Raw genomic sequence first — 12550 nt, 5'->3', positions numbered from 1 at the left:
TGCCTCTGCGGTTGTTATCATGCATTGCCTGAGTAGAGGACTTATTCTTGTGTTTCGCCCCCCCATCTGCTGACCCCATAGCTACGTCTCTCCTCTAAATAAGTATAATATTTTAGTGATATGTCTAGCCGAGGTACTGAGCCTTCATCTCGTCATCAGACATACACCCTTTGATGTGACAAGTGGTGCCAATTTGGGTCACCAGTGACATTGAGTAAATACATATTCTTCCCCGTTGTTTCTTCTGAATAGACCGCCCTACCACAACCAAGCACCACCCTCGGCTTCCCGGTAACTTTACTGTCCGCCTGCTGCTGATTCGGTTTCATATGGGTGTTTACACAGCAAAGTATGTGATCAGCTCGGCCAATATTTGCTTTGCGTGCACCACTAATTTCTTTTCTTTTGTATATACTTGTCTGAGTAGTTATTATTACTATACAAACAAGATAGCGCCTCTGCCGCAACCCATGTACGACATTTCTAATGACCAGCTCTATCACGTGGATTCAGATCCGCTGCCATAAAACCTCAGATAAGTAAAAAATGAAGGGGTTAATAAAGTTACATCGCCGCATACATCAAAAGTTCTACAAGTTTCCAATACACTTTGATCCCGACTCATCATTTGTGGGGTTTGTTTGTTTTTTTAAAAGTGACTTTCATATTTTGTATTGTCGAATTTTTGGGCTGATTTTTGCCGCAAATTCTTTCAAACGGATTGACGATTTTTGCAAGTCAAAGATGCTCACTTTTTCTTATTTTTTACTTTTTATGCACCATGTAAGGGCAAAAAATCCCTAAATCCTTTAAAATGTCACGCGTCAGACAAAACCAAGTAAGGTTAACTAAAATAAAGTACACAAATAATGAATTAGGGTATGCTCGCAGCAACTGATTCTCCCATGCGAGTGTGATCCAAGCGTCCGTGCTCTGTGCTCCAATCCTCTCGCATGTGAAAATTAGATCAGAGGTACGAAGAAGATGGAGAACTTAATTTCTCCTTCTTCTCCATTCCGTGAGTTGGCGTATATGACATCCAAGTGCAATCCGATGTTTTGCACGCACCCACGACTCAGCATGAGAAAAAAAAACTCTAGTCGGCACGGCACCAACGTGTAAAACTGGAGTGAGTGCTATCCGATGAAACCTCAGATAGCACTCGCCCGAGTTATACGCTGGTTTCCCGCCAGTGTAACCGAGCCCTTAGACACAAAGAAAAAAAGTCTCAATTTTCACTCCTGAAAAAAGGGTGCAAAGAAAATGATAAATTGGGGCCAAAAGGCTCATTTCATCATTTGCAAGTTTTTGGGTAAAATTGCAAATTGCTCATAAAAGCAGCCATTGCCCATTTATTAAAATTCTTCTCCATTCTGAAAAATGGAGATTTTTAAGTCTCCAGTGTTCCAAGCTTCCATAGCAAAGAGAACGCGATGGCAAGCACTACCCTGAAACTGCCTGGTTCCCCACCAGCTCCTGATCAGGCTCTTCTGGCCATCTGTTGACTCATGCCGCTCATCAGAACTGTCAATTTTTAGGAATTCACCACCCTCTGGTAACCATGAAGCAGGGAGGAGTGAAGCGATTTGCCACTGAAGACAGAAACTGTTCAACCAACAGTTAAAAGGGTTGTCGCGTACCGTAAAGAGAACCTCTGTTGTTTGCCCCATTAGGGCATATGTAGACCATAAAGGAATTTTCCCCTCTTGTTACCCTCTTCTATCAACCAATGATACAGAATGGAGAGCTGCTCTATGGAACAGGCTCCCGCTTTGCCAGAATGAATGGCCACCATGTAATACTACATTTCTCCTGTAGTGGCCACTGCAGGGAAAAGACATAGATCGCAATGTTAGGACCCGATCATCTGATCATCCTTTCATCGGGTTATCACTGAGAAGAGAACTCAAATAGTGCAATAACTGGATTATTGTTATTTGGGCAGCTTGTTCTCTGCTCTATTAGAGACCCATTTGTGGCATACATGCAATAACAAAGCTTGAATATTCCAAGTCCTTAGTAGAAGTATAATAATGATACATTACTGGTTGCACGCTTTCTTCTTGACAAACGTCTTTCGAGGAGTGTTTCGGATTCCATTTCATGGTCTCCGTGAAGCTGTAATGAAAACACAATGATAAGTTTGAAAAATGAGAAACACTAAGCGCTTCCACTGGGGAAATTGAGCAACAGAAGTAAATCAATGGATTATCCATATAACGCAGGACAGGTCAGATCCTCCAGAGGGGAAGACGATCTTTGTAACTGCTCTCCACTTTGGTCAAGAGATAAAGATTCTGAACAGAGGACCCCCCTCTATTAACTGTGACATACCTACTAAGGTACAAGAAAAAGAATTTCATAAACTAGACCACCAAATCAAAAGGAATGTAAAAACAGAAAATGTACTAAAATATCTCTTATTATCCTATTAATAATCCTAATATTCCTTATTATCCTATTAATAATCCAAATATTCCTTATTATCCTCTTTTTGTTTGATCTGATTTGCTTCATATTACAACTCAAACTAAAAATATGTCAAATCTTTTCTGTGTGTCTCAGGACATCAGCCATGTCTTCCTCCTCATTACTCTCCTGTGGGTAGCTTTAAGACAAATGGCTGCAGCAGGAGCCATCCTCTCAGCCCTTTGGGACTACCCCATTGACTATTCATACAATCTTAAACAGGCTCTACAGAAGTCTAGTAAAATGCCTCAATTATATATTTCAAATGGCAACCCATCCTAATCACGTGTCAAGACAGGCTGCAATCTGCAGAAAAACAGCTCCTGGAACTGTGCCTCAACTGACAGAGGAGCTAAATCATAAACAACTCTGTACATCAAAGAGAAGGTCTGTGACAGGTGAAGAAATACATTTTTTCTAAGACTAATAAGCTCAAAGGATTATTTTTCTCCACCTGAGTTCTCCATGCTAAGCCAGCTCATGAGATTTATTTCTTCTGCTGTCATAGCCCTTTTCCTCCACTTATAGATGTATGTATGCTTGCAATTCAGCCCCTCTGTCAGTTGAGACACAGTTCTTGGTACCTGTGTTTATTCAGACTTCTGTTTGAATTATGTGAAAGGGGCCATTTCATTATATTCTTGGGCAAACCCTTTAAGTCTGCCGGCCACTAGAAGATGGAATTATCGGCATCTTGTCTATTCTGCAGGATTTTGCAGGATTTCTACAAGACCAACCTTTTCAGGATCATACAGAGAATGCTGCACACTTAAGGCTCCCAATGTAGAAAATTGACAGGTTGGAATTCAAACCACTGACTTTATTTCTCTAGAAGATAAGCCACTGCCAAAGAAGTCAGGCCCTGGCTCTCTTACAGAAAACACAGGACAGCTTGGCTGAGACAAGCACCTCGGTGTATGGGATAGTTGATGGAGATGGTTGTTGGAAAGATCGCTCAGCCAACAGTTTTCTAAAGTGAATAGAGTTCTTATCAAATAGTGAGAACAACTGTGGCACTGACTTGTCTCACCAGAGAAAAGAAGAATTGGGCTATCAGACTCAAACTGACCAATACTGTTAGAGTTGTTATCATCAGTTGGGGGAGATACACACCGGGTGGTCATTCGGTCCTGCTGAAATCATTGGGTCTGTCCAACTTTAACCTAAAGTGTATGGAGGCCATCAATCTATATGAGATATTGGATTATTGCCGTGGCCCTCAAAATCTAACGAACCTGTTAGCAAGAATGTAGCCACATATGTAATGGTTCTTCCATGAATTTACGTCTTACCTAAGAAATGTGGGCTCAGAAGCTGTTCCCCAGTAACGAGTGTATGTTTGGGAATCCAGTAAGCAAGATTACATACATCGTGCAATTTTTATTTTTAAAATAAGTAAATAATAAATGATGCGAATATGGTCATGGGATTGGTCTTCAGGAAGTCTTCAGACCTTTCGCTCCATGATCTGCTCGACTTCTGGGTATCATCACCATCTATCCTGGTTGGCACAAAAATAGAATGAGTTTGCTCACAACCTTTGTTCACATGTCTAAGTAAGACATATGGCCACAATAAAAAGTAAGATTTCTGCCCGAAAACACTTCGATTATCTAGTTGATCATGTGTTGAACAGTTATTCACTGAAATAAAAACGTTGACTTTTGAAATATTGGGTTACCATTGGCTTCACATGGTGATAAGACTTGATCACCAAGGGTTCAAGGAGCCAGACCTTCTACATGATCTGCCCAGCTCATGAAGAATAGACCATGCAGGTCTTCAGAAAAGAAGAAGGGTAAGACATACGTACGGCCCCACCCTGGGGCTGCAGATTTCCAACGTGTCCTCATGGAAATTTGAAGGTGGCTTAGCCAAAAACACAATACCCCATATACAGAAGATTGCACATAACATAAATAAGGGACCTGCAAACGCCCCATTTACAAAATTCAAAATTGCCATCAAACACCTCCAAAAATTGACAAATCTTCTCCTTAGTAAGTTGTATCCTGATCACAAACACAGATTCCAATACTAAATAGTAACGTTTAATTTTACTCTCAGAGCGTGATAACCAAATTATCATGATGTTCTTTCTAGTCTTGGAGGCGGGAAGTGAAGAATAAAAACAAACAAAATTCAGTTCCGTCAGTGAAGAACTAAGGAACTCAAATATCTTGTTCCATAGCTTGGTAATTATTGCGGATTTGCTTGGGGTTATATGACATATTTCTTCAGCCTAGACCAAACACCGAGGATAAGTGATTCTTTGCGTCACCATTCTCATAACCTTATAAAGAGAAATGTGAGGTTTCAGCTACTTTTCCAGTGAGAGAGCCAAACCGATTGTTGAAGTTTATTAAATTAGCTACTTTGAAGAAAACAAGAGTTGATCTGTGAGCATGAAAAGATTTGGCAGGTGAATTTTACATAAATGAAAACAGTCTGGATATTTTCCACATTTTTATATGAAGTATTATAGTAGTTATATTGTTATACAAAGAGGACATTATTATAGTAGTTATATTCTTGTACATAGAGGCAATATTATAGTAGTTATATTCTTGTACATATGGGCAGTATTATAGTAGTTATATTCTTGTACATAGGAGCAGTATTATAGTAGTTATATTCTTGTACACAGGGAGCAGTATTAAAGTATTTATATTCTTGTACATAAGGGCAGTATTATAGTAGCTATATTCTTGTACATAGGGGCAGTATTATAGTAGTTATATTCTTGTACATAGGAGCAGTATTATAGTAGTTATATTCTTGTATATAGGAGCAGTATTATAGTAGTTATATTCTTGTACATAGGGGCAGTATTATAGTAGTTATATTCTTGTACATAGGAGCAGTATTATAGTAGTTATATTCTTGTACACAGGGAGCAGTATTAAAGTATTTATATTCTTGTACATAAGGGCAGTATTATAGTAGCTATATTCTTGTACATAGGGGCAGTATTATAGTAGTTATATTCTTGTACATAGAGGCAGTATTATAGTAGTTATATTCTTGTACATAGGGGCAGTATTATAGTAGTTATATTCTTGTACACAGGGAGCAGTATTAAAGTATTTATATTCTTGTACATAAGGGCAGTATTATAGTAGTTATATTCTTGTACATAGGGTCAGTATTATAGTAGTTATATTCTTGTACATAAAGGCAATATTATAGTAGTTATATTCTTGTACATATGGGCAGTATTATAGTAGTTATATTCTTGTACATAGGGGCAGTATTATAGTAGTTATATTCTTGTACACAGGGAGCAGTATTAAAGTATTTATATTCTTGTACATAAGGGCAGTATTATAGTAGTTATATTCTTGCACATAGGGGGCAGTATTATAGTAGTTATATTCTTGTACATAGGAGCAGTATTATAGTAGTTATATTCTTGTACATAGGGGCAGTATTATAGTAGTTATATTCTTGTACATAGGGGCAGTATTATAGTAGTTATATTCTTGTACATAGGAGCAGTATTAGGCCGGGATCACACATACGCGCGATACGGCCGAGTCTCACAGGTGAAAACCCAGCTCTGGCGCCGGCACTCCAGAGCGGAGCGTGCAGTCGCACAGCAATACATAGAACTGCACGCTCCGCTCCGGAGTGCCGGCGCCAGAGCTGGGTTTTCACCTGCGAGAGTCGGCCGTATCTCGCGTATGTGTGTTCCTGGCCTTATAGTAGTTATATTCTTGTACATAGGAGCGGTATTATAGTAGTTATAGTCTTGTACATAGAGGGCAGTATTATAGTAGTTATATTCTTGGACCTAGGAGCAGTATTATAGGAGTTATATTCTTGCACATAGGAGCATTATTATAGTAGTTATATACTTGTACATAGGAGCAGTATTATAGTAGTTATATTCTTGTACATAGGGGCAGTAGTATAGTAGTTATATTCTTGTACATAGGGAGCAGTATTATAGTAGTTATATTCTTGTACATAGAGCAGTATTATAGTAGTTATATTCTTGTACATAGGAGCGGTATTATAGTATTTATATTCTTGTACATAGGAGCAGTATTATAGTAGTAATATTCTTGTACATAGGGAGCAGTATTATAGTAGTTATATTCTTGTACATAGGAGGCAGTATTATAGTAGTTATATTCTTGTACATAGAGGCAGTATTATAGTAGTAATATTCTTATACATAGGAGCAATATTATAGTAGTTATATTCTTGTACATAGGGAGCAGTATTATAGTAGTTATATTCTTGTACATAGGGAGCAGTATTATAGTAGTTATATTCTTGTACATAGAGGCAGTATTATAGTAGTTATATTCTTGTACATAGGAGCAGTTTTATAGTAGTTATATTCTTGTACATAGGGGCAGCATTATAGTAGTTATATTCTTGTATATAGGGGCAGTATTATAGTGGTTATATTCTTGTACATAGGAGCAGTTTTATAGTAGTTACATGTTTGTGCATTGAGGGCAGCATTAGGGTGGACTTGTGTACAAGAATTCAACAATTCTGCTTTCTCCAAAGAGTCATAGTAAAGAAGTTTATCTAGAGATTTTCTTTAAAAATCCTTGTCACAATTACACTCACCAAGCTGGACAGTAGTGCAGACAGGTCCCATGATTCCTCTGTCTCCTCAGTTGGTGTCATCCAACAAGACAGCAGCAAAAAAATAAATATCCACTGTAGACTCATTTTGTTCCTGGTCCTACGAACCTGCAATTTAGAGGAACAAAGTTCAGTTTTCTGAACAAAGGAAAATATATTTTTATACCTGTCACTTTAATAAAAAAAAAAAAAAATACATTTTATTAAATTTGTGTAAAGGCTCAATAATCAGAAATTAGATAAATGAAATTAACATTAATCCAGGGTCTAATCATTTCCATAAGAATTACACGGCCAAGCAGTCAGGTGGAGAAATTACACAATTAAGTCTTTTTTTTTTATTTGTTACAGATTTTTTTTTTTTACTATGTTGGAACAGTTTTGCACATAAATGTACCAGCTTGCATACATTAATTTATTTATTACCAATTTTGACCCACTAATAAATAAACAATTGCCGTGTCTGTTCCTTTGCTACATGTTATGATTATCTATTTTGTCACAGCGTTTTTTTTACATTTGTTATGGACCATAAATTCTGGGCAAACTTTTGACACCAACCTGTCTGCAGGCAGTTTAGAAAGGTGACCCACAAGAAAGCAAGAAGGAACCGCATTTTCTTCTCTTCTCGGTTTACCCTACGGAGCATACAACCTTAAAATCTCACTGCGCCAAAAAAACCCACAACATATACTGTATGTGTTGAGATACTCAAACAGCGGTGAGACATGCAGCCGCGAGGACTAGAACATATTTTTTGAGCTCGTCGAAGGCAGTCTGTTAGCACTCGAGCATGCTCAGATAACACCTTATCCAAAAACTGTTCACTCATCACTATTTACTCTCTTTGGAAATAACCCTTTAAGACAATTCTGATGAAAGAGGTCTGATAAGTATCATCCTATCCTGTAAAAGTGATACAAAGACTGAGACCACCGTAATAAAAACAAAACAAAGCTTAAAATAAATGGAAAAAAAATTGGAAAAATCTTTAATTGCTGCTCAGAAATAACAAATAGTAAAAAAAGGAATTAGATTATTTACAAACACATAGGACTGCGCGTTTCGGCACTGAGCCATCAAGGAAGAAACTGTCAGAAACGCGTTACAGTTTGTATTTGTGAATACATTGTTTCTCCGAGCCTCTGCACATCGTTCTGTACTTATGGACAAGCAATCGATAAATCATCTGTATCCAACAACTGAAAGTGACAACAATAAACACTGCTAATTGGGAGCAGCAGAAATGTTACAACTTCATGACGTGTGGGGATCTGCGCAGCGCGTCCGCGGAGAGCTCAATACATAACGTCTGAGCTTCACAATTCACTTAAAATCTGGACCAGGCGAAGGAATAAGTTATATCTGGCTCATATGAGTTCTTTTTTATTTATTTCAGTTTATAACCCTTTACTTTGCCTTGATGATATCTGATGCCTCATATCATGAGCTATTATTAACCCCTTAGTGACCAGCTCGTTTAAGGATTTGTTAATCAAACAATTTGTTTCTATTCATGTTTTTCTTTTCTGCTTCGGTAGCTATAGGGCTTGTTTTTTTTTTTTTTTTTTGCAAAGCTAGTATTTTTTGTACCATTGGCACAATTTCAGTGTAACTTTTATTACTGTTTTATTTTTCTTTGGGGAGTTGAAGAAATTTAGTCATTGCTTGTTTGTTCGTTTTTCTGTGTAAATATCATCATAAAGTATCCTCAGGGTCGACATGATTACAGTGATGCCAAGTTTATAATTTTTTTTTATTGTTGTGTTACTACTTTTGAACCATGAAAAATATTAAATTTAGACCTTGTTTTACTGCTGCATTTCATGCCCCTGAGGAAGCCTCAGGCTTGGTGGCGATACACATGAGCTCAGAGTCTTCATCCTGCTCAGCTTCATCCATTATTTGGTCCCTCTACTTATCTTTGAAACTTTCGCCATCATACAGGTCTTACATCAGGGTCATATAATTGTTTTTTCTTTTTTTTCACTTTCCACTCTTTTTCTCCCTTTTTCTTCGGGTTTGTAATACTCAAATAACAAAAATATTTATTATTTTTTTATACGAGTATTTACATGGTATTTACCAGCTTATTGCATTTCTTGTGTTCGTACACTTTATTATGTTATTGCATAGCCTGGATTGTGTTATCTGCATTTTATCACGTTTTATGACATCATTTTATTATTTATTGCTTCATCAATGGTGCTAAGAGGAGGACACTGTAGCCATAATAATTGGTTTATTGATTGCTTGAAGTCATTTATTTATATATTTTATCTCCCTAATGTTTGGAACCTTATTATAACGATGGGGTGATTGTCTTATTAAGGGCACACCCTGCACTTGATCAATATAATATTGGGACTTGTTTAAGCATTTTTATCTATTTTTTTTTAATCTTTCATAGATTCAATTAATTATCTATAATTCATGGTGACCCTCCGAGTTCACATACATTTTTTTTTATTATTTTTGTCTTCTTAAATTTGTGTTTGGTTGTGGGTTTAACCCTTTTTTCTTTCATACTTTGCATTTCGAGGTCCATTATAACTTTACTTTTCCATCAACTGAGCTGTAAGGTGGTGTATTTTTATTGCTCGACTTTTTAAGTACATTTCTTGCTCATTTTTTTATTTTGTATTTTGAACAGCAGGATGAGCAAAAAACAGCAAATGTGGCATTAAGGTTTAGGTTCTTTTCTTTACATTTCAAAAAATATTATAATGCCATAGTTTGGGTTCTTGATGCTACAGGTACGTCTCACAAAATTAGAATATCATCAAAAAGTTAATTTATTTCAGTTCTTCAATACAAAAAGTGAATCTCATATATTATATAGAGTAATTAGAAACAGAGTGATCTATTTCAAGTGTTTATTTCTGTTAATGTTGATAATTATGGATTACAGCCAATGAAAACTCAAAAGTCATTATCTCAGTAAATTAGAATAATTAACAAAAACACCTGCTAAGGCTTCCTAAGCGTTTATAAAGGTTCCTTAGTCTGTTTCAGTAGCTCCACAATCATGGGGAAGACTGCTGACTTGACGGATGTTCAGAAGGCAGTCATTGACACCCTCCACAAGGAGGGTAAGCCAGAAAAGGTCACTGCTAAAGAAGCTGCTGTTCACAGAGTGCTGTATCCAAACATATTAATGGAAAGTTGAGTGGAAGGAAAAAGTGTGGTAGAAAAAGGTGCACAAGCAACCGGGATAACCGCAGCCTGGAAAGGATTGTTAAGAAAAGACCAGTCAGAAATTTGGGGGAGATTCACAAGGAGTGGACTGCTGCTGGAGTCATTGCATCAAGAGCCACCACACACAGACATATCCAGGACATGGGCTACAAGTGTCACATTCCTTGTGTCAGGCCACTCATGACCAATAGACAACGCTAGAAGCGTCTTACCTGAGCCGAGGAGAAAAAGAAACTGGACTCTTACTCAGTGGTCCAAGGTGTTGTTTTCAGATGATACTAAATTTTGCATTTGGCTTACCCACTAGGACCGTGAGGTACTCGGGCCGGGTACAGCGGTACTTAAAGGGGATGTGTCATGGCAGCAATGACCTGGTCCGTGGTCCTGGGCGTCCAATAAAATATGAAAATGGGGAATAGAGTTTATGGTACAAGTGTTTGTGACGCCACCTGTGGTACTCGGCCAGGGATGGCCGACACTGCTTAAAGGGGTCCACTGGGGCTGATGGTATTGCAGCAGAGTTGGTATAGCTCCCCACTCCTGATGCAGTTGGTAAGGGATGATAGATGGTGGAGTGCAGGAAATAATTGGAGGACACAGGATTTGCAGTCTCTTTACCTTTTACTGGTGAATTTATTATTATTATTATTTATTGTTATAGCGCCATTTATTCCATGGTGCTTTACAAGTGAGGAGGGGTATACATAATAAGTTCAGGTACACAGATGACAGGTGGTCAGGAATCTGGCCAGCCTGGAAGTGATTCGAAATACCCCTAGCCAGGTGGGGATCGAAGCCTTCCTTTCTGAATTCTCTGTCCCTTGCTGCCTGAGGCTTCACATAAAGTCCTCTCTCAATCTGTCCTTTTTGGTGGACACTACCCGCATGGCAGGCAGCTCGAGCCTTTTTACAGGTGTCCCTTCTCTCGTAGTGACTCCGGGCTCTAATCTGCTGCTGCGCATTTCGGTGTCAGTGGTGGCCAGGAGACCTGCAATCTCCTGCCCTCCAGTTTCTCCTGTGGGGCATACAGTTCTCACACAACCTTGGACCCCGATGTCTGGTTTCTTGCGCTTAATCCTGGGAGGAAGCTCAATCGCAGCTCCATTCCCAGTTTTCCTCTCCTCACATGCTTCCTCTCCCTTCACTGTCTCACACAGACTGATTGTAACTCCTCCTCCAGACCAGAACTTATAGAGAACCTACCATGAAACCGGCTTTAGAGCTCCCCCTTATGGCCTGGAGTCAGGAAAGTGTTGTATGCCAGTGTTACCTGCTAAAGGAATTCCTTCTTGCTTCCAGGCATGGCATCACCCTCCAAGGGAGGCAGGCAATACCACTGTGACAACCGGATCCCCGGGGTGTCACACATTTTATTTGGAAATCAAGGTTCCAGAGTCTGGAGGAAGAGTGGAAAGGCACACAATCCAAGCTGCTTGAGATCTAGTGTGAAGTTTCCACAATCAGTGATGGTTTTGGGGAGCAATGTCATCTGCTGGTGTAGGTCCATTGTGTTTTATCAAGACCAAAGTCAACGCAGCCGCCTACCAGGAAATTTTAGAGCACTTCATGCTTTCATCTGCTGACAAGCTTTTTGGAGATGGAAATTTCATTCTCCAGCGGGACTTGGCACCTGTCCACACTGCCAAAAGTACCAATACCTGGATGAAAACAGTATCACTGTGCTTGATTGGCAGCAAACTCGCCTGACCTTAACCCCATAGAGAATCTATGGCGTATTGTCAAGAGGAAGATGAGACACCATACTCAACAATGCAGACGAGCTAAAGGTTGCTATCAAAGCAACCTGGGCTTCCATAACAACTCAGCAGTGCCACAGGCTGATCGCCTCCATGCCACACCGCATTGATGCAGTAATTGATGCAAAAGGAGCCTGACCAAGTGTTGAGTGCATTTACTGAGCATACATTTCAGTAGGCCAACATTTTGGATTTTAGAATCATTTTTCAAGCTGGTGTTATAAAGTATTCTAATTAACTGAGATAATGACTTTTGGGTTTTCACTGGGACTTTGATTTCCTGGAGTAAAGTACTTTGCAAGAAAATAGTTTTATTTTTCTTCTCTTTAATTGAATTTTTTTATGATTGTATTTTTAGTTCCATTATGTAACTAAAAATTATGCTCTGTACATAAGGCGGCCAAAGAATAAAAAGTATTTTCAAGTGAAAGCTTCTTCAGGAAACGTTCCTTCTTTGGGACGTTTTTGGAGACTTTTTTTATTCTGGGAGCAGTTTTGAAGAGTTTTTGAAATGTTTTGGA

General features: G+C 38.6%; 1 protein-coding gene across 4 annotated transcripts in view; it reads right to left on the bottom strand.

The window, feature by feature from the left end:
• Nucleotides 1-12550, bottom strand: part of ADGRF5 (adhesion G protein-coupled receptor F5) — a 209249-nt gene that overhangs the window by 52092 nt on the left and 144607 nt on the right. For 3 of the 4 annotated variants that reach the window (XM_077291547.1, XM_077291544.1, XM_077291545.1), the window contains exons 2-3: nucleotides 7057-7182; nucleotides 2046-2118 (exon numbers count right to left, since the gene is read on the bottom strand). In XM_077291547.1, the coding sequence (XP_077147662.1) occupies nucleotides 2046-2118; nucleotides 7057-7161 (178 nt within the window). In that variant the 5' untranslated portion in view covers nucleotides 7162-7182. Of the gene's footprint in view, nucleotides 1-2045; nucleotides 2119-7056; nucleotides 7738-12550 lie in introns of those variants that run through there. The other variant, XM_077291546.1, reaches the window with a different exon arrangement.

This window comes from Ranitomeya variabilis, chromosome 2 (genome assembly GCF_051348905.1).
Source record: "Ranitomeya variabilis isolate aRanVar5 chromosome 2, aRanVar5.hap1, whole genome shotgun sequence".
Classification (NCBI taxonomy): domain Eukaryota; kingdom Metazoa; phylum Chordata; class Amphibia; order Anura; family Dendrobatidae; genus Ranitomeya; species Ranitomeya variabilis.
This window is presented reverse-complemented; position numbering and strand designations above follow the sequence as displayed.